This window comes from Schistocerca gregaria, chromosome 5, assembly GCF_023897955.1.
Source record: "Schistocerca gregaria isolate iqSchGreg1 chromosome 5, iqSchGreg1.2, whole genome shotgun sequence".
NCBI classification, from domain to species: domain Eukaryota; kingdom Metazoa; phylum Arthropoda; class Insecta; order Orthoptera; family Acrididae; genus Schistocerca; species Schistocerca gregaria.
The window spans coordinates 614669685-614691019 of record NC_064924.1 but is presented as its reverse complement, the minus strand read 5'-3'; the positions used below and the strand labels follow the sequence as shown (position 1 = coordinate 614691019).

Genomic DNA, 21335 nt, shown 5'->3' with positions numbered 1-21335 from the left:
TGCAGCTGCCTGATGCCCGATCAATAAACACCGGCAGTGCAGATTTATTATAAAATGTTGTCAACAATTTTATTTACAATATAATCGTGCCAATGTCCTTGAAGAACAACTCAAGGCGTTGAAAAATAATTCAAGCCGTTTTTCCAGATAGACAGAAGTATGCTGTTGTCAAACCTCTGTTTAAGAAAGATGATAAGAGAGATGTCAAAGACGACAGAGCTCTTACACTGCTTGTATCATTTTCCAAACTATTTTAGAATGTGATCTATTCTGGAGTAGTATCTCACATTAGCAACAATAATATTCTCAGCAAATCACAGTTTGGGTTTCAGAAGAATTTTTCTACTGACAATGCAGTTTACGTGTTCACTCGCTCAGTTTCGCATGCTTTAAAGAAAATAGCGCCGGTTAGTATTTTGGGCGCTTTGTGTAAGGCATTTGGCTCTGTGAATAACAGTATCTTCCTAGACAAACATACGTTGTATCGGATTTATGGTATAGCCAACTAATGGGTAATGTATCTGCTGAAAAGAATGGAGAACGTTGTATGTAGTAAATGAACCACTGCATTTCGGACACATAATTCTCACTGAGGAGGACTTACGTAAGAGGTTTTACAAGGCTCAGTCTTAGGTCCACTAGTGTTCCTCATCTATTTAAATAATCTTCAGACCGATACACAACAAGCAGAAGTACTTCTTTTTGCACATGACACTAGCATTATAATCAGTCTGAGCATACATACAGAAAGAAAAGAAATGGTCAACATGTTCTCCGAAGTATCATTGACTGGTTTTCTGAGAATGGTCTCGCACTCAATTTTAAAAGACACAACGTATTCAGTTCTAGACATCTAAAGGTACTACATCAGTGATTATTGTAACAAATCGAAAGGAAGTAATAAATAGAATAAGAACTTTGAATTCCTTACATTTCCATGGTAATGACAATTTAAACCTGAAAATTTAAATTCTGGAACCCCCAGAACAACTTAGTTGATCCTCATTTGCACTTAGAATGATTGGAAATCTTCGGGAGAGACATCTCACTCAGTAATTTCACATGGAATAATGTTCTGTGGTAACTAACCTTTAAGGAGGTAAGTCTTCATTACTCAAAAACGTGCTGTAAGAATAAAAAGCGGTGCTCACCCACGATCATGATGTGGATATCTGTTCAAAGAGTTGGGCATTCTAACTACTGCTTCATGGCATATTAGACCCTCAAGAAGTTTGTTGTAAATAATCGTCTACAGATAAAAAGAAATTATGATGAACATGCTCGTAATTACACTATTAAGAGGAAAAATGTCATTCATTACTCCAAATTAAGGTTATCTCACACAAAAAAGCGTGCGCAAAACAGAAAGTAAAACTGTTAATCACTTTATCATTGTTATAAAACATCACACAGACAGCGAATTAAAATTTTAAAACAAACTTCGAGTGTTTCTCCTTGAACAGTCTTATTTCGTAGAAGAACTTCTATTACTGTAATGTGTAAAAGGTGATGCGCAAGAACTAACTCACATCCGTATTTTTTCTAAGTTATAAATGTCAGCATGCAGCCATATTTCCTAATTAATTTGTGGTGTGAATGTAAAATGTCTCGTTCAACATCACTTACATTTGTCGTGAAAAGTGACCCATCGAACTCGAAACTAAATAACGCACCTCGAGCAAATCTACTTTCAATTTAACAGCGCTAGCCTTAAAATCCAAAGAAAATAAAATACAGCAGCGATGTCGATATATATTAAGCTCTATGCTACCTCCTTAATGACACACTCATTAGTTCCATTCATTTGCACTGCATTTGTGAGTCGCAAAATAAAAGTTTTCAAAGCAATGAGATCGCTGGCTGCACATTAAAAACCGCACACCTTGACTCAGTGAACAAAACATGTTACCACTGTCAAACCGTTTTTCATAAACCTCTGTGTCTGTGGAACGTTGGAGGGGTAGGAGGGAGAGTGCACACGAGTTTAAAAGCTTTACTTTAAGACGTTCGTAACTGTGTACATTCAAAATTGTGACCCAAATTTTCGTGGGGATCGATTGCTGGGGCTATATATAAATTTGGAGAACATCGTCTGTGCAGTGCAGCGATCTGGTACTATATTTAGGTTAAATTAGCAGTCGAAATCCCAATAATATTAATTTACTTACAAGTCTCGGCTTATGTTAAAACCATCTTCAGAATAACATATGTTTTTGAGAGGGGTCCTCCTTTAGCAAAACACAATTTTGTTTTTTTTAAAGGTGGACCCCACTCAAAGAACTTATGTTACTGTTAAAGCAAACACATACAAAAGAATGAGATTTTCACTCTGCAGCGGAGTGTGCGCTAATATGAAACTTACTGGCAGATGAAAACTGTGTGCCGGACCGAGACTCGAACTTGGGACCTTTGCCTTTCGCGGGCAAGTGCTCTTATGAAAACTGCGTGCTGGATCGAGACCGGAACTCGGGACCTTTGGCTTTCGCGGGCAAAGTTTGGATGGTAGGAGGTCCAGAGTTCGAGTCTCGGTCCGGCACACAGTTTTAATCTGCCAGCAAGTTTCACGACAAAAGAGCTTCAACATAAAGATGATGATCTTCAGAGCTTTCGGCCCGAATGGCTGGTGCTGGCGGGTCCTCAGTTTTCTCCTGATACCATGATCGCCCACTGGGTGGCGAGACTGAGGAGTCGCCAGCACCAGCCATAGGGGGCCAAAAATTCTGAAGATGGTTTTAACAGAAGCCGAAACTCGTAAGTAAATAAATATAATAGCGATCTCGACTGCTGACCTAGAGGTTGCTCGGGTTATTATCTTGCAAGTTGGCTTCCTCCTCACGATATAGGTCTAGTTGTTGATGCCTCCACCAGCCGGGGTGGCCGAGCGGTTCTAGGCGCTACAGTGTGGAACCGCGTGACCGCTACGGTCGCAGGTCGAATCCTGCCTCGGGCATGGATGTGTGTGATGTCCTTAGGTTACCTCAGAAGGTAAGTTCCACAGTGCTCAGAGCCATTTGAACCTTTTGTTGATGCCTCCTCAGCAGTCGCGCTCGCTCGCCAGTGTGTGGCCACGAGTTGTTGAGCCGGCACCCGCCCGTGTCGTGTGTTGCAGTCCCGCCGATGCTGTGGATCCCGCACCAGCTGGTGGGCGCGCCCCTGGGCTACAGCGTGACGCTGGAGTGCTTCACCGAGGCGCACCCCACGTCACTCAACTACTGGACGCGCGAGGACGGCAACATGATCCACGACTCCGCGGGCAAGTACAGCATCTCCAACACGGCCGGGTCGCCCGCCTACAAGACGCACATGCGGCTCTCCATCATGAACATCCGCGAGGCCGACTACGGCACGTACAAGTGCGTGGCCAAGAACCCGCGCGGCGAGACGGACGGCACCATCCGGCTATACAGTGAGTGCGCGCTGCTGCGCCTCGGCCAAAGCTCGCGCTCTCGCCACGCTTACCTCCACCAGGACCAGAGCAACGCCGGGGGGCCTCTCCTTATACTTGCAGTGTAACAGCTTCACTATTTCTTCAACACGGAGCGAGAGTTGTAACAAGTTCTTTCCACCTGAACAGTATTTACACTGTAAGGCAAAAAAAAAAGGTGTACCATGAACCAATAATCCAAATGGCACGGAAATCGCTAGATGAACAGACACACAAATGATTACCATTTCAAAAAAATTTAATGATTTATTGAAGAGAAATGAGCTCCACAAATTCAGCAAGTGGATAACACACTGATCCACCTTTGGCCCTTATGCAAGCAGTTGCTCGGCTGGGCAATGATCGACAGAGCGGTTGGACGTCCTAATGAGGGACGTAGTGCCAAATCCTGTCCAGTTGCTGCGTTACATCCTCAAAATCCCGAGCTGGTTGGAAGTTCCTGCCAGTAATGCTCCAAGCATTCTCAAACTGGGGAGAGACCAAGTGACGTTGTTGGCCAAGATGGTGTCTGGCATGCCCGAAGGTGAGCAGCAGAAGGCACTCTCCACGTGTAAACGGGCATTATCTTGCTGAAATATAAAGCTAGGGTGGCTTTCCATGAAGGGCAACAAAAAGGGGCGCAGAACGTCGTCGGAGTACCCATGTGCTCTAGGGGTGCCACGGATAACAACTAAAGAGATCCTGCTATGAGCATCACTCCTGCTTGTTTGGTTATATAGCGGCAGACAGTCGGGCCGCTTCCTCACCACTGTCTGGTGCGTCTTCACAAACGTCTATACTGGTCATCAGGGCTCATCACTGGAGACCATTTTACTCCAGTCAATGAGGCTGCAGGCCGAAGACGTGTTTGGAAAGGCCCCAGACAGCAGTGGCATACCAACCTTCCTATCGCACGCCATACTGCCGGACAACCTAGACTGATGGTTTGAGGTATCATTTCATTTCGCAGTGTCATCCCTTCAGTTGCCAGCTGAGGAAACCTTACAGCAGAGCGGTACGTCGATGTTATTCTGCGCTCCTTTCTTTTGATCTTAATGGGAAGCCAACCTGGACTTACATTTCAGCAAGAACCAGTCCGCCCGCACACGGCAAGTGTTTCTGCTGCTTCTTTTCGTGATTGCAAAATCCTACCTTGGCCAGGAAGATGGGAGGAGCTCTTGCCAATTTAAAACGCTCGGTGCATTACGGGCACCAACGTCCAACCAAATCAGAATTTTGACGATCTAATGGGCCAATTAGGCACAATTTAGCAGGATGTTCCTCAGGATTACAGTCAACAACTCTTTCACTCAATGGCAAACCGAATAACTGCTTGCATTAGAACCAGATGTGGACCAACGCGTTTTTGACTTGCTCAATTTGCTGAGCTCTTTCTCTTGAATAAATCATACAGTTTTTTCTGAAATTATAATTTTTCGTTTGCCTGTACATATACATAATATCTATCGTTTTCTGTTCCATTCTGGTGATTCGTTCTGGGTGAGTCCTTTTTTATGTATGAGAACGTATATATGGGATCCAGCGGGTGGAGAAAAATTCTCGCTCCCATATTTCATATTTCCAATTGCAGCATATTAACACTACAAAAGCCATACTTAACATAATTTCATGCTTTACATATTTTCGCTACAAAATATACATCACGTAATACCATTTTTCAATACTGTTAAGACGTGCACGACAAATATCTTCATTCAGTACAGTCTAACGTTGAGTCTCAGTGCAGTGAGAAACGTATATACATTTACAGCCAAACTCGCAGCCTGCTCTCATCTACTACAACTCCCACGATTCCTTAGTCAGCTCCAAAGTTCGTGACCGAGCGCATATGTAGTACGCAACAGTGCAGTTTATGTACAGTGAAAAGTTTAAATCTGACCTACTAAGTGGAAGAAAATTGTACTACGTGCATCTAGTGCATACAGGAAACATGTGGCAACATGAAAGTGCATAAAAATGACCGTAAATGTAAGAAGCACGTAATCTTATCTTAGTAAAAAGCTAGGTAAATTAAGAGAGCTGCCAAAATTCTACAGATCTCCTATAAAAATATGAGTAATTAAAAGCATTTTTTGTACAACTTATAAGGCTAGGTACAAGTTTCACTGCTCCTCTTAATACTCACCAGCATTATACACTGAAGAGACAAAGAAACTGGTACAGATGCCTAATATCCTGTAGGGGCCCCGCGAGCAGGCAAAAGTGCGGCAACAGACTGTGGCAAGTACTCGACTAATGTCTGAAGTAGTGCTAGATGGAACTAACACCATGAATCCTGCAGGCCTGTCCATAAACCCCTAAGAGTAAGAAGCGAGGGAGATCTCTTCTAAATAGCATGTTGCAAGGCATCCTAGATATGGTGTTCATGTCTGGAGAGTTTGGTGGCCAGTGGACGTGTTTAAACTCAGAAGTGTGTTCCTGGAGCCACTCTGTAGCAATTCTGGACATGTGGGGTTCGCATTGTCCTGCTGGAACTGATCAAGTCCGTCGAAATGCACAATGGACATGAATGGATCCAGGTGGTCAGAAGAATGCTTACGTACATGTCACCTGTCAGAGTCGTATCTAGACGTATCAGGGGTCCCACATCAATCCAACTGCACACGCCCCACACCATTGCAGAGCCTTCACCAGCTTGAACACTCCCCTCATGACATGCAGGGTCGACGGATTCATGAGGTTGTCGCCATACCCGTACACGTCCATCCGCTCGATACAGTTTGAAACGAGACTCTTCTGATCAGGCAACATGTTGCCAGTCATCAACAGTCCAATATCGGTGTTGACGGGCCCAAGCGAGACGTAAAGCTTTGCGTGATGCAGTCATCAAGGATACACGAGTGGGCCTTCGGCCCATATCGATTATGTTTGGTTAAATGGTTCGCACGCTGACGGTTGTTGATGGCCCAGCATTGAAAACTGCGTAAATTTGCGGAAAGGTTGCACTTCTGCCACGTTTAACGATTCTATTCACTCGTCGTTGATCCCGTTCTTGCAGGATCATTTTACCCGATTCCTGATATTCACGGTCCACTCGTGGAACAGTAGTAAGGGAAAACCCCCACTTCATCGCTACCTTGGAGATGCTGTGTCCCATCCCTCGTGCGCCGACTACAACACCACTTCAGACTCACTCAAATCATGATAACCTGTCACTGTAGCAGACAGTTGTCTTATATAAGCGTTGCCACCCGCAGCGCCGTATTCTACCTGTTTACATATATCTGTATTTGGATACGCATTCCAGTACCAGTTTCTGTTACGCTTCAGTTTACATAAAACGTTTGCAGCGATTCTGAAGTCGTTTGATACCCTCAGATTCGTCATTTCCGGCGATTGTTCAAGTGGTGCGTTCTAGTCTCCGACAAATCTCTGTAACAGTTCTGGAGCGGATGCTATGAAGTCCTTCGTGCAAATTAGCAATCACGTTGAAGTCACAAGGGTTCAAGTCCGTTCCGTGTGGTGGGTGGTCCACCACTTCCCCACCCCGGCGATCGAACGAGTCAGTCACAATCTGCTACATATTCATCCGAGCACAGTTTTGCAAAATTATGGGTACATCCTGCAGAAAGTGTCTGCGCTCCTTTCTCTAAGCTGGTCGCAGTCTATGCTGCAAAAACGAACAGCCTACAGAAACAAGTGGTGACACTTTCTGCATGACCCACCAGTCATTTTGCATGACTAAACTCGGTCACATACGGCAGTGTATAGTCCCATCGAACGACAGATCATTCACAGCTTGTGCCATACGTGCCCCAGTTTTGTCCTGCAAAATGGCGGTTGTGTCGTTCAGAAAATGTCACTCTGCTGTACCATTCACCAGATTCTCAGACTTAAACCCTATGACTTCAACTTGATTCCTAGATGAAAGGAGCACTTCATGGCATTCAATTCAAAACTGTTACAGACATTCGTTGGGCGGTAGGTCAATCCACCCGAACCACCAACACAACTGGCGCTGCTGAGTGTAACCTACGACTTCCAAATCGCTGTCAAAAGCTTATTAACAGTGTTGATGACTACTTTGAACGACAGTAAAATCTTTAAAAAAGCGTCTATTTTAACAAATTGTGAATAAATAGTTGTCACTATTAAAGTTTCAGTTCTCATGATTTTCCTTTTATTATAGACCACGGAAAATTTCTAATATGAAAAGGAGAAAGACGTCTGGTAGAGACAAATAAAATATTCGGTTGCAAAAGACCTTTTCCTTATCTATATGATTAAACGTAATTGCAATGGTAAGAGTTAAATTAGAATACTTGAAGTAGAGTGTCAAGTGTAGCCATATTTCACGTTATACATTAACTTTAAATTGGCCTATAACACTGTAATAGAACTGGTTTCGTATAGCATACTTATCGTACAAGCAGGCAGCACAGTATTTCTGCAGCGTACTTAACTATTTCTGTTGAGACAATTCAAATGATTTTGCACAATAGAAGTCAGTAAAACTAAAGGGGCAGGGAGATCACGCGGACTGGCCGTCCTCGATTTTCATAATATGTACTTAGAATTCGAAGGTCAGCGCCCAGACATCATGAGGTAAAGTTGTACGACACAGTTCTCAAAAACACTCGAGAACATTTCCTTAGGATACAAGAAAAATTACTACCGGTTTTAAGCAAAAAACGTCTCCATCAACTGGTAAATTTGTCGGTAGCTAAGTGGCGTGATATTCTTTCGACTGCGAAATCTCTGGTTCGATGTTCTCTCACAGCTTATGTCCACTTTTATTTAATTTCTGTACTATAAAATGAAAACATCAAATAACAAATATTGAATCATAATGTTTTAATAAAATATTTCAAAATTATTAATCGCATGAAAGTGCATATATTGACAATTAATTAAAATTAGGCACTAAACGTCAAATAGGAAATAAATGTTTCTTTTATGTCCACAGACTGAACGGTGTTATTTATGTGGGTAATTAGATTCGTAAAAAAAAGCATTCGGCATATCTGTATAAAATGTTAATTTATTTTCAAGTGGTTAGTAATAAAAACTATAAATATGTTATTTTAATTTAAAAAAAAGATTATTCAGTATTCGTTAATTAACATTTCTCTTTGATAATAACTGTAGAATTGCCAGATTTTTACGCCATACATTCAGCTCCCGGCGCTTCTCTTTGAGCGATGGAAACTTTTAGCACTTAACAGCGCTCGTAAATCTTCTGACGTCCATAGATCAATTTTGCGAGTTTCTTTAAGACTTGTGTCCTACTGCTTTAGGAGATTTGTGTTAGGTTGTTGACCTTCAGATGTCATAAGAATGAAGGTCCCCTTGTGCGTGGCCAAAAGTCGCCGCCAGCGTCGTCACACCTAACGTTATCCGGCGTATGACTCGCGGAAGTTGTTGGTACATGTAGCTTATGTGGCGAATGTAGACACCATATTTGACCAGTGTGGTACAGACAGGTGAATAATTAACAGGACGGCAGGTCGCGAACTAACTGGCTGTGGACTTGGGTTGATAACTGGTGCAAGCCGTATGGGGCATAATTAGGCGGGATTCCACAAGAAATGTGGGTGCCAAGGTTAACAGTGTCTCTATTGTCATAGAGACACGACGTTCGCACGCGCTAAATCAGCGCGCAAGACGAGCACTGGTGTCTAAGGAACGGTCATCACATGATCTGCTGTGGATAACATCGACGGCAATGTGAAAGTGGAGCGTGACGGACCCATTTCTAACAAATTGTGTAATATTTAATCCCTCCCCAGGGAGTTTCACCACACTCAAGGCGACCGCACCTACTCTTCAACATCAGTTTCGTTCACACTTATGCTGCGCGCAGCGATTGGCCAGAAATGAAAAAGACGAAGGTGAGAGCTGCAGATGGACAAGCGTTTAGAAGAAAATAACGTCTTCGGCACGGGTCGGGAGAGGCATGAGCTATTTAGATTAACGTAGTCTCCAGGCTGCGGTTGGCGCAGCGGGAACAGAACCAAACGGTAAGCCGAGGGCCGTAGGTTCGAGTCCTTATATGTAAATTTTTCAGTTTTTACGTTACTTACAGATACGCGATAATACTCACTGGAATTAAGGAAAACGTGGAAGGGAGGACTTACCAATATAACTCTCTTTTCACACAACCTGTTTATTTAACAATATAGATAAACTGTGTTTTACAGATAATCGGAACATTTAACCGCAAAATTTTCTTTTACAAAATGGACAGATTTGCAAAATTCTTTTGACCTTAAACTTGAAATTGAATAATATTTTTATCTTTGCAATAGAAATCTGAAATGCTGTATTCCAAAACATCAAAGAATATGACAATGATTAGAAGACGACCGGACCTGCAACCCGTCCGTTATCGGGTGAAACAGCGGTGTATACTACCGTGCTGCACACGGTCTATCTTATTAAATGCTCTTCTGCAGCACATGAAAACATATAAGCACCATTGATAACAAGAGTGATTCAATTACTCAGAACAGATGAGTTAAATTTCAATTTGAAAGTTGTATGTCGAAAGGTTCCGGGTTAAGATGCGCACCTGTGCTTAAAGGTTAGACAGATTAGCAAACAGTATGGTAGTGATAAGGTTTACTTCAAAGCAACCAACCTCTTAATTTCAACCTGCAACCAAGGTGCGACTGGATCCCAACCCGTCCCTTCTGACAATTTTATTTTGACTAAATCCCTGGTGCCAGTTGTCTGTTAATATTTTCATAGTTCAACTGATTGTCAGTTATTAAGACCGCTCTGTAGGAACGTCTTAAAACATTACTTACGAACACTTGCTTCAAGAGAACTCACTCGGTGGAACCACAAGATCATCATCAAATACATCAATAATGACCCGGTCTTTCAAACACAGAAACGGACAGCTTATTACGACAGTTTGTTCAGATTGTAACTAACGACTGAGAAATGCAATTACAGTCAAAGAATTGAACCGGTTAACAGCCAAAACTAACCACAAGGTCCCTCTTTTGTTTAACGGCAACCTGTGCCTTAGTACAATTGTTCTGGCTGTATTTACGACCAAGAGCTGATTAATTAGAACATTAAAGATCTGGTACAAACCAGAAAGGAAAGGCAATATAGTAGCGGGACAAATTTTCAAACTACAACTAGTATCTTAGTACAATACTACTGAGTATATTTACGACCAAAGAGCCGACCGAGTAAAACTCTGAGGGTCGGGCACAAACCACCAAATAATAAGGAGGGCACGTAGACTATGAAACAAATGACCGAGAGGAATACAGAATGTTACTCCCCTTGATCAGCAAACAATTCCATGGATCCAAGGTGCGTTGCAGCGGTTACTGAGTGGTTCCAATGAAAGCCAGGTAAAAGAGTGAAGCCAGGCCACGAGCGGTCGTGTGACCCCAGTGAAGTTCTCCAGTATCTCCGCCCTGCGCAGGCCCTCTTTGCGCAGCTCGTGGTTGCGGCCGCTCGGACCTCGTGACCACCTCTTGATAATAATCGGCAACCAATGCTGTACAATCGTAATAAATTCATGAGATGTTCCTAACCAACGAGGTGTACAGCCATGACAACTCGAAGAAAGTGTCGAATAACATATAACTGCGGCACAAGCACTCTTGAAGCAGAGCGTATATTGACGCTTAACAAGTCAACTAGCAGCGAAGCGTCCTCGGTATCGCTGCATGGTCATGTGCTCCATGCGTTCACATGTATTTTAATAACATCTAACAGGGTGTAATTACGACTACAAATCGGAATAGCACTTACGTATACGTTAAAACTAAAAGATTTTGTAATTTTTTTAAAAACTCTCAAAATTTTTTACACTGCCATACTATGCCTATAGCCAGTAGTGGTACTAAGCACAACTCAAACCATATGTCAATAAAAAATAAATAATAGGTGGGGGGGGGGGGAAGTTCTTCATGAATGAACCTTTCAACTTCTCAAATCTCTAAAAGAATACCACCAAATTAAATATAACCAATATTATCCGTCATAAACTAAAACCCTGTGATCAGTTCTCGTACGTAAACGTCTTAGGCGCCATCTGTTAAAGCCAACGGCAACCACATCGACGGCAGCCATCCGCCTATCGAATTACTGCCAAGTGATACTCATGGGCCATGATTACCCAAATAGTAGCCTTCAAACAACAACTGATATACCCCTCTACCACATGGAAAAATTTTAATGGTGAGAGGAAGAGCATTTTCATTAAATTTGAACTTAGTGTCTATTGTCCACTCATAAGAAGTATGATAGTACATTTTGTAGGAGCTGGTTGTGTTCTGTGCATGTACCGTTATGATAGGCTAGGTTTTTTTCTGAATGATTGGCTAGTTTGTCATACGGGGAAAGTTAGATGGGCAGATAGATTGGCATATACGGATTTGTTCACCACCCTACCGTTTGGGTCGTCCTTGATGACACTATGGTTTATTTTATTGACTTTAGACTCTAAAGTTTTAACACTTTTAATGTATTGTTTTTCTTTTCTAAAAGTCTAAAGCTCTCTGCTATCCGGATAGCACAGGTAAGACTCCGGCAATTGTCGTGCCACTGGTTTATATAAGGAATGTACTACGTATAACCCACGTGTGTTTTGAGATTTTAAGAAAATGCTCTTGATACATTAATTAATGAAGGAACTCTACCCCCCCCCTCCCTATTATTTATTTTATGTTGCCATATGGTTTGAGTTGTGCTTCGTGCCACTATTGGCTATAGGCACAGAATGGCAATGTAAAATAAATCTTTTCCTGTTAACGTATACGAAAGTAGAATTCCGATTTCTAGTCGTAATTACACCCTGTTAGATGTTATATTCAGTGTATTATTATTAAATACATGTGAACGCATGGAGCACATGACCATGCAGCGCCCCCTACCGTGGGCGCTTCGCTGCTAGTTGACTTGTTTAGCGTCAGTATACGCTTTGCTTCAAGACTGCTTGTGCCGCAGTCATATGTTATTCGACACTTTCCTCGAGTTGTCATGGCTGTACGCCTTGTTGGTTAGGAAGGAGTTGAAGTTTGTGGTATGCACTCGTATGACCAGATCTCATTTTCTGTAACGTTGAGACATGTTGAGTATGGTGTTCACTTATGTTTTGTACCTTTTTGTTACAGATGTCTGAAATGGGTGTAATCCCGAAACGCGTAACATGTTCTAATAAAAGAGTCAATTGAACATCTCATGACTTTATTGTGATTGTACAGCATTGGTTGCCAATCATTAATATAAAAATGATCGCAGGCCTCAGACGGGATTTAATGTCCTGTAAATCACCACCTCTTGTGGCGACACTGCCACCAATCCCCAAACATCGTGCCTCCGTCTCGGTCCAGCGAACCCCCGTATATATTCGGCAAGCGAAGACCTTCTAAGGACACAAACCACAGAGACCAACTCTTCCTCGTCAGTATTGGCAATGGGGCCGCAAGAGGGATAGTCGACACTACACCTGAGCCAGTGGCGCCAGACAGAACAGTCTACCAACTCAGTGGCGCCATGGCTCACACTACAAACAAACTGAAATTTCGTCCATGTGTTGTATTCATTAGTATTTTAAGGAAAGGCATAAAAAGGAACTGGAAAGGAAAATATGAGATTGCGAATGAATTTCGAGGAAGTGATTGTAAGGCGTAGACGAGAATTCATATACAAATTTAGGGTCTTTCATTTTTCTACACTTCATGATTTACACATTCTGGGGTAAGATTCATTGTAAAAACAACGGAAGCAGTAATTGGTTCAAATGGCTCTGAGCACTAAGGGACTTAACATCTGAAGTCATCAGTCCCCTAGAACTTAGAACTGCTTGTACCTAACTAACCTAAGGACATCACACACATTCATGCCCGAGGCAGGATTCGAACTGGTGACCGTAGCGGGAAGCAGTATTTATGTTGGTATCTTGTAAACGCCACATTTTTACAGTTTCGTAGTTATTGTAAAGTTTCTTAATAAAAATAAACTTGGTTTACATTTTAAAAGGTTCTTTCTCATCCCGCAGTTCGGTAGTAAAAAATGCGTAACGCATCATTTCTTTGATGGAGGTAGCTTTTGATGTACAGTGGAATTTATTCTGAAGCTGCCTACTCGGGATGTTATTTCTTCCTCTCTCTCGACGAGATAAAGGCAGTTTTGAAGCTTTTTGACCAAATTCCTTAAGTGACCCGAAAACCAGACATCGTACGGTTGTACATTAGGGTTGAGCCACTTAATACTGTGCGATGGCACTCCTCCTTCATCTCGAAAAATCTCTTCGTATAACTGTGGATTCTTTTCCTCCCACGTGTCTATAACAGGATAGATTTGTTCACCTCCACACAGGGCTTCATCAAATCAGATACAATACATTGAGCATTATTTCGGTCTATTAGCAGTATAAGTAACGTAGACATTGAAAATAAAGTTTTCTTCGAAGAATGTGACCCCATGATCGTCGGATGTTCGTTCTGTACCCATTCCGTTGCGCCAACCGCTGCCTGGGATGTTCACAGACATAAATGCTATTTTTTTTTTCTAAACACTTGGCCATCTGAAGCTCTCACTTCTATCATTATGTCTGGACAAGCCCTGAATATCGAACACATATGGACGAAATGGGTAGTGAGGACTAGGCACGGTCACGTTGTCAGTGCAAAATTGCTTGACACAGGACAGAAATAAGTTCCGTCCTTGTAATTATGGAAATCATACGCTATTTAATATTTAACTAACTGCTGCGAATTAATATAATAAGCTACATACCATATCACGCAGGCCAAAATCAGTAAGTAATAAAAGTACCTGAGTACCCAAAATCTTCACTCTGCGGGCGGGAATTTTAGTCTAAAACACAACCCACTCTACAGAGCTGGAAAAGCTGTTACCCTTTACTGAAAAACGATATTTGTGGTACACGTGATTATAGAGCCAAAATGGCGTTTCCAGTTTACAAAATTGTCACACACGTTTCTGTATTGTCGATATCCAAAGAATCTCAGTATGAACTCTGAATCGTACAGTTTCCTTCGCGCTTTACGAAAGGGAGTCGGCAAGAAGAAATCCCATTTTTCGAATAGGAGCTTGAATTGTAAACTTAAGGGCTTACTTTATCGCACACATTTCAAGTAGAGTAAAGCAATGACGAGACAGGTTAAGCCACATTGACCCATTACTTTGAACATGAAGTCATTCACTGGATATGAGAGTATATTTGGCTTAATAATATAATGCTGTATTGTTGGCTAAATTCTTTTTAATATTACTACTTATAAATCGTTTCCTTTTATGGAATCATCAGATATGTGGTACGGGGAACCAACATTAAAATAGATGGAACAGACTTCCATGAAATAATCATTTTTATACTATCTATGGTGACGCATAAGTTGAATTACATACCTTATGGATTAGCACTATCTGATAGAAGGTAAGCACCTTCCTCAGTATCACAGACCAAACTGTATCCAGCCTTCCGGTGCGTTACAGTGTAAACACTACGGTTACCAGGTGGCTGAAATGAACGGCGTATGTCGAATACGATCTCCCAAATAATTTTAATGTGAGGCAGTTAATGCCTTTCATAAGTGTTAGAATTGCAGCCTTAAGAATATTACATTATAAGACAAATTATTACCCTCAGTATATGTTATTTCGCATCAGTTAATGTTTAACTTGAATTACAGGTTGCTACATTTACAACACATTTTTTTTAAATAACCAAACCTACAATTAAAACATGCGCAACAGAAATGATAGACTACAGTTTTAATACCATAAACCATATCAAAGGGTGTTACATATATACAAAGGAGAAACGAACTTTATTTTGAGGGTGGGAGTGGAAAGAAACCCTTTATACGACATTCTAGATAAAGGATAATAACTGTAAACAAACAGTAATTACACTAATAACAGTAGTTATAGTAAGCCTTACTAACAAATAAGGTACACAATGTAATACAGATGTAAGTAATGTTTAAAGTGTAACAGTTCAAAAATGTTCAAATGTGTGTGAAATCTTATGGGACTTAACTGCTAAGGTCATCAGTCCCTAAGCTTAACACTACTTAAGCTAAATTATCCTAAGGACAAACACACACACCCATGCCTGAAGGAGGACTCGAACCTCCGCCGGGACCAGCCGCACAGTCTATGACTGCAGCGCCTGAGACCGCTCGGCTAATCCCGCGCGGCAGTCTAACAGTCTTGTACGAAATTTACACGCAGTAAAAATAATATTCTTGTGTAACACTTATATGCAGTAGAAACAGTTATTACTGCTTACCATAAAGATATGATTTATTTCATTAACGTGTAAATTTGACGGTGGAAGAGCATGTCACGCTTCTTGTCATGGATTGCCCAACTTATAATGACACACGTCACGTGCTGCGTCGTGCATAACTTTTGATGTTCTTGTTTTCGTTTTCGTCAAACATCTGGGCAAATGTACACATATAAAACATAGTTTTATCAGTTGCAGGTTTGATTACTTTTAAATGATTCTATTGTAAATGTAGCGTCATGTGATTCAGCTTAGATATTTTTGACTCACAATAACGTTTACTGTATAGTAATAATTGTTTTACAATTTAATTTGTTTAAACTGCAATTATAATATCTATGGAGGGTATAATTGTCCAACACTGAAATTACATGGCAGGTCAGACTGTGCCGGACGTTGAGGGCCAGTTTGAACAAGGATGTTGAATAGCTTCCACTATGTACAATGTATCCGTGAGGTATGTGATTCAGCTTACATGCCACCACAATCATTCCAAACACAGTTATGTTGTAAACACCTGTCCGATCTATTCTAACGTTAGTTCTTTGTACCAGAGGTATGATGATGTAAAGCGAAACACCTTCTAAGGAGTGGCAATAAAAGAAATTGTTTGACCAAGACAAGAATATACTACTGAGCATATTGAAACGTCTTAGCAGTTCTGTGCCCTGTCATCCGTCGTTACAGATATATAACATGTCGTGGGTGGCCGAAAATACCATACCACACAGATATTCACACAGAGGTGACGTAATTCATCTCTATTAGGCGGGGGAGAATCATTATTTCCGATTTCGGTCTTGTGGTATAGTCAGTTTGCTGCTGGAAATCAACATGTCCTATGGGATAATATCAGCCCTTCTTAAGTCTCAGCCTTCATGGAGATCCCACTGTACGAGGGCACTTCAGAAAGTAAGTTACAAGTTCCTATGGCAGGCCAAGTAACTGCTCTACACTTTAAAGTGGCACTGATACGCGTACGTGACCGTATTTTTCAAAATAGTTAACAATAACGGTCGGAATCTTCTAACAGTATTTCAGATTGTCGACGCTAGAAATTCCCTTCTTGGTCACAGAGCCATTCGAGAACCGCTTGTGAACGTTTTCGTTGCTGGAAACTCTGCGTCGCTGCGAATCAGTTCCTGGACTGCCTGGATGTTTTCTTTTCGTCTGTGGTCGCTTGCCTTCCGTCCCCACTAACATCACCACAGTATCACATGTCTTGGTCACATGGTTTGCAAAATGTCATTACATACGGACATGAAATGGCATTTGGTACAAATTCCGAAAGAATTTTACGGTGAATCTGTGCGCAGTTTAGACGTTTTGTCCACACGCATCGTACTGTGCCGTGTAGTTGAACTTTCGAGTATGTTTGAAGTTGCCGCGGCATTTGACTCGCACTCTACGGATATAACTGTTACCATCACCGCACCAGAGATGTGTCTGCAGACATCCCAGAACATGTTTTGTCTTCCGACACTTTTGTTGCATTATGATCTTAGTGGGTGGGACGATACTTTTGAAGTCTCCTCTTGTGACAAATCTACAAGTGGTCTGTGTACGGGAGCGTTGAACGTGTAACCAGGTGCGAATTGTCCTAGAAGGCGGACTATTCTGACGCGAGCACTGACGTAATATAAAAACAAGAATCGTTTAGATCTTCAAGACATTTTAAAAGTGTGCTCTGGGTTCTAACACAAATCCGCAACTTTGCCTCGATTACTCCTCGGGTAAGGAATTACCCGGGTTCGAGTCCCGACCCAACATACAGTTTTAATCTTTCAGGAAGTTTCGGAACAACGCATTCGCTGCTGCAGTCCTCCACGTTATCCTTTCCTCCACGACTGCTGGTCCCGCACGTTATAAGTGAGAGCTTCCGTGAAGCCTGGAAGGTACTGGCATAGGTAAAGCTATGGATGTGGGCTTGACTTGTCTTTGGTAGCTCAGGCGATACGAAAACTCTCAAGTGAAAGAAAAGGTTCGATGTTCCAGTGCCTGTCCGGCACAAACTTTCGATCTGATACGAAGATCTAAACAGCGCACACTCGGTAGCATAATGATAGTTTCATTCGACTGACCTTCAAACCATACATTCCTTTTTACTTGAGTAATAACTGATGCTTTTCGATCAAAATTGGCATAGTTACCTCTCATCCGCTGAGCAAGCGAATCTGGATTAACGTGCGATAAGAGGTGTGCCCCTAAAAGCCTCGGATCTGCAAAATTTCCGAACTGAGGCAAACACTTGACAGTTGCTTCCACCCCCCTCCCATTCGAGTGTTTGGGATAAGGCGTCAAAAATTTAAAAAAATAAATGAGGTAAAATACGGTGCTGCGGTCGACAACGCCTATATAAAACAACAAGTGTTTTGTGCAGTTGTTAGATCGGTTAATGCTGCTACAATGGCAGGTTATCAAATCTAAGTGAGGTTGATCGTGTTATCATAGTCAGCGCACGAGCAAATGGACACAGCATCTCCGAGGTAGCGATGAAGTGTTGTTTTCCCGTACGACCGTTTCACGAGTGTACTGTGAATATCAGGAAACCGGTAAAACATCAAATCACCGACATCGCTGCGGCCGGAAAAAGGTGCTGCACGAACGGGAGCTACAATGAACGAAGGGAATCGTTAAACGTGACAGAAGTGCAACCCTTGCGCAAACTGCTGTGGATCCCAGAGCTGTGTCACAACAAGTGTCAGCGTGTGAACCATTCAACGAAACGTCACCGATATCGGCTTTCGGAGACGAAGGCGCACTCGTTTACTATTGATAACTGCACAACACAAAGCTTTACTCCTTGCCTGGGCCCGTCAACACCGACATTGGACTGTGGTTCAAAATGGTTCAAATGGCTCTGAGCACTATGGGACTTAACATCTTAGGTCATCAGTCCCCTAGAACTTAGAACTTCTTAAACCTAACTAACCTAAGGACATCACACAACACCCAGCCATCACGAGGTAGAGAAAATCCCTGACCCCACCGGGAATCGAACCCGGGAACCCGGGCGTGGGAAGCGAGAACGCTACCGCACGACCACGAGATGCGGGCGGACTGTTGTTGCAGGAAACATGTTGCCTGGTCAGACGAGTCTAGTTTCAAATTCTATCGATCGGATAGACGTGTATGGGTATGGAGACAATCTCACAAATCCATGGACCCTGCATGTAAACAGGGTACTGTTCAAGATAGTGAAGGCCCTGTGATGGTGTGGTACGTGTGTAGTTGGAGTGATACGCGATTCATGAAGCGTCTAGATACGACACCTAAGAAATTATCTTACCTGATCACCAGCACCTATTCAAGTCCATTATCATTTCGACGGACTTGGGCAATTCCAGCAGGACAATGCGACACCTCACATTGCTACAGAGTGGTTCCACGAACACTCTTCTGAGTTTAAAAAATTTCTATGGTCACCAAACTCCCATGACATGAACGTTATTGAACATATCTGGGATATCTTACAACATGCTATTAAAAAGAGAACTCCACCCCTTCGTACTCTTACGGATTTGTGGACATCCCTGCATGATTCATGGTGTCAGTTCCCTGAAGCGCTCCTTCAGACATTAGTCGAGTCCATGCCACGTCGGTTTGCAGCACTTCTGCGTTGTCGCGGGGGCCCTACACGATGTTAGACAGGTGCACCAGTTTCTCTGGCGCTTCGGTGTAAGTGCTTTCTTTTGTATTCGCGGGTATACTGTAAGTTTTAACAAAAACTTGCATATATGATCCGGTATCCATAGTTTTCCTGACTGCAAGTAGGAATGCACCACAGCTCTCGCAGATAAGCGCTTCTACATCTTTACACCACAATGAAAGTACTAGGCAACTACAGCTCAGGTTGTGGAGCTATGGCTTCGAAATAAAGTTGACATAGGAGAGAGACTACTGAAGAGACAGCAGACGCATATTGTTTTATTTCATTTCAGGGTAACTAAGGATAGCATCATGTTCCGGTTTATTTCTCTTTCCGTCATAACTGTCCAAGACGGATTCAGTTTTTTTTTAAAGGAGCTCGTTTCTCTGATCTGACCATTTGACTCATTTGCTTTTCGGTTTGCTTTATCTTCCTGGAAAAGCCAGAATTTATTTTCTTCTAGTCTGAATTTGTTTCTGTTGACTAACGTCGTTTTGTTTTGTCTTGCCACCAGGGTCCTTTGCCGGTTTTCTTGTTTTGAAGGAATCCGTGGATATTCTTTGTTAATATGTATCCACGCAATCTCTCCAGGTATTCATAGAGTGTAATACGTCTTCCTGGCCTTATCTCTTATTTTAGGGCATAACGACTATATTTCCTTATTTACATCCATCAAAAAAAGTTTTGCACCACCTCGGTTCCTAGAGTTTCGGAACTTGTACAGAAAATTGGAACAGAGATCAACATAAACATTATTTCCGCCCTTTTTGTTGCTCATGAAAACCACACGTTGCATGTTGTATCATCATACGGCGATACCTTCAGAGGCAGTAGTACAGTTTGCTGTACACATTAGTACCACTAACACCCCGTAGCACGTGCTCTTGCATTGATGGATGTCTGTATATATCGTGGCATACTATCCACAAGTTCATCAGGGCCAGGCAAGTTCATCTGGACCAGATTGCCCCGCTCCTCAACGCTGATTCGGCGTAGATCCCTTAGAGTGGTTGGTGAGTCACGTTGTTTATAAACAGCCATTTTCAATCCATCCCAGGCATGTTCGTTAGTGTTCATGTCTGGAGAATATGCTGGCCACTCTAGTCAAGCGATGTCGTTATCGTGAAGGAAGTCATTTACAAGATGAGCACGATGGGAGCACGAATTGTCGTCCATGAAGACGAATGCCTCGCCAATATGCTATCGATGTGGTAGCACTGTCGCTCGGAGGATGATACTCATATATCGTACAGCCGTTACGACGCGTTCCATGATCACCAGCAGCGTACGTCGGCTCCACATAATACCACCCCAAAACAGCAGGGAACCTCCACCTTGCTGCACTCGCTGGACAGCGTGTCTAAGGCGTTCAGCCTGACCGGGTTGCCTCCAAACACGTCTCCGACCGTTGTCTGGTTGAAGACACATGCGAAACTCATCAGTGACGAGAACATGATGCCAACGCTGAGAGGTCCATTCGGCATGTTGTTGGGCCCATCTGTACCGCGCTGCATGGTGTCGTGGTTGCAAAGATGGAACTTGCCGTGGACGTCGGGAGTGAATTTGTGCATCATGCAGCCTATTGCGCACAGTTTGAGTCGTAAAACGAAGTCCTGTGGCTGCACAACAGGTATTATTCAAAATGGTGCCATAGCTGTCAGGGTTCCTCCAAGCCATAATCCGTAGGTAGCGGTCATGCAGTGCAGTAGTAGCCCTTGGGCGGCCTGAGCGAGGCATGTCGTCGACAGTTCCTGTCTCTTTGTATCTCCTCCATGTCCGAACAACATCGCTTTGGTTCCCTCTGAGATGCCTAGACACATCCCTTGTTGAGATCCCTTCTTGGCACAAGTAACAACGCGGACGCGATCGAATCGCGGTATTGACGGCCTAGGCATGGTTTAACTGCAGACAACACTAACCGACTGCAACTGATCGGCTGTTGGGCCCCCTCCGTCTAATAGTCGCTGCACATGCATGATTGTTTACGTCTCTGAGCGAGTTTGCGGACC

The 21335-nt window shown here is 42.7% G+C and overlaps 1 protein-coding gene across 4 annotated transcripts in view; it reads left to right on the top strand.

Annotated features, from left to right (window-relative positions):
* LOC126272138 (lachesin-like) overlaps positions 1 to 21335 on the top strand; it is a 1905511-nt gene that overhangs the window by 1679482 nt on the left and 204694 nt on the right. For all 4 annotated transcript variants that reach the window (XM_049974749.1, XM_049974748.1, XM_049974747.1 and 1 more), the window contains exon 6: positions 3110 to 3406. In XM_049974749.1, the coding sequence (XP_049830706.1) occupies positions 3110 to 3406 (297 nt within the window). The remainder of the gene's footprint in view (positions 1 to 3109; positions 3407 to 21335) is intronic.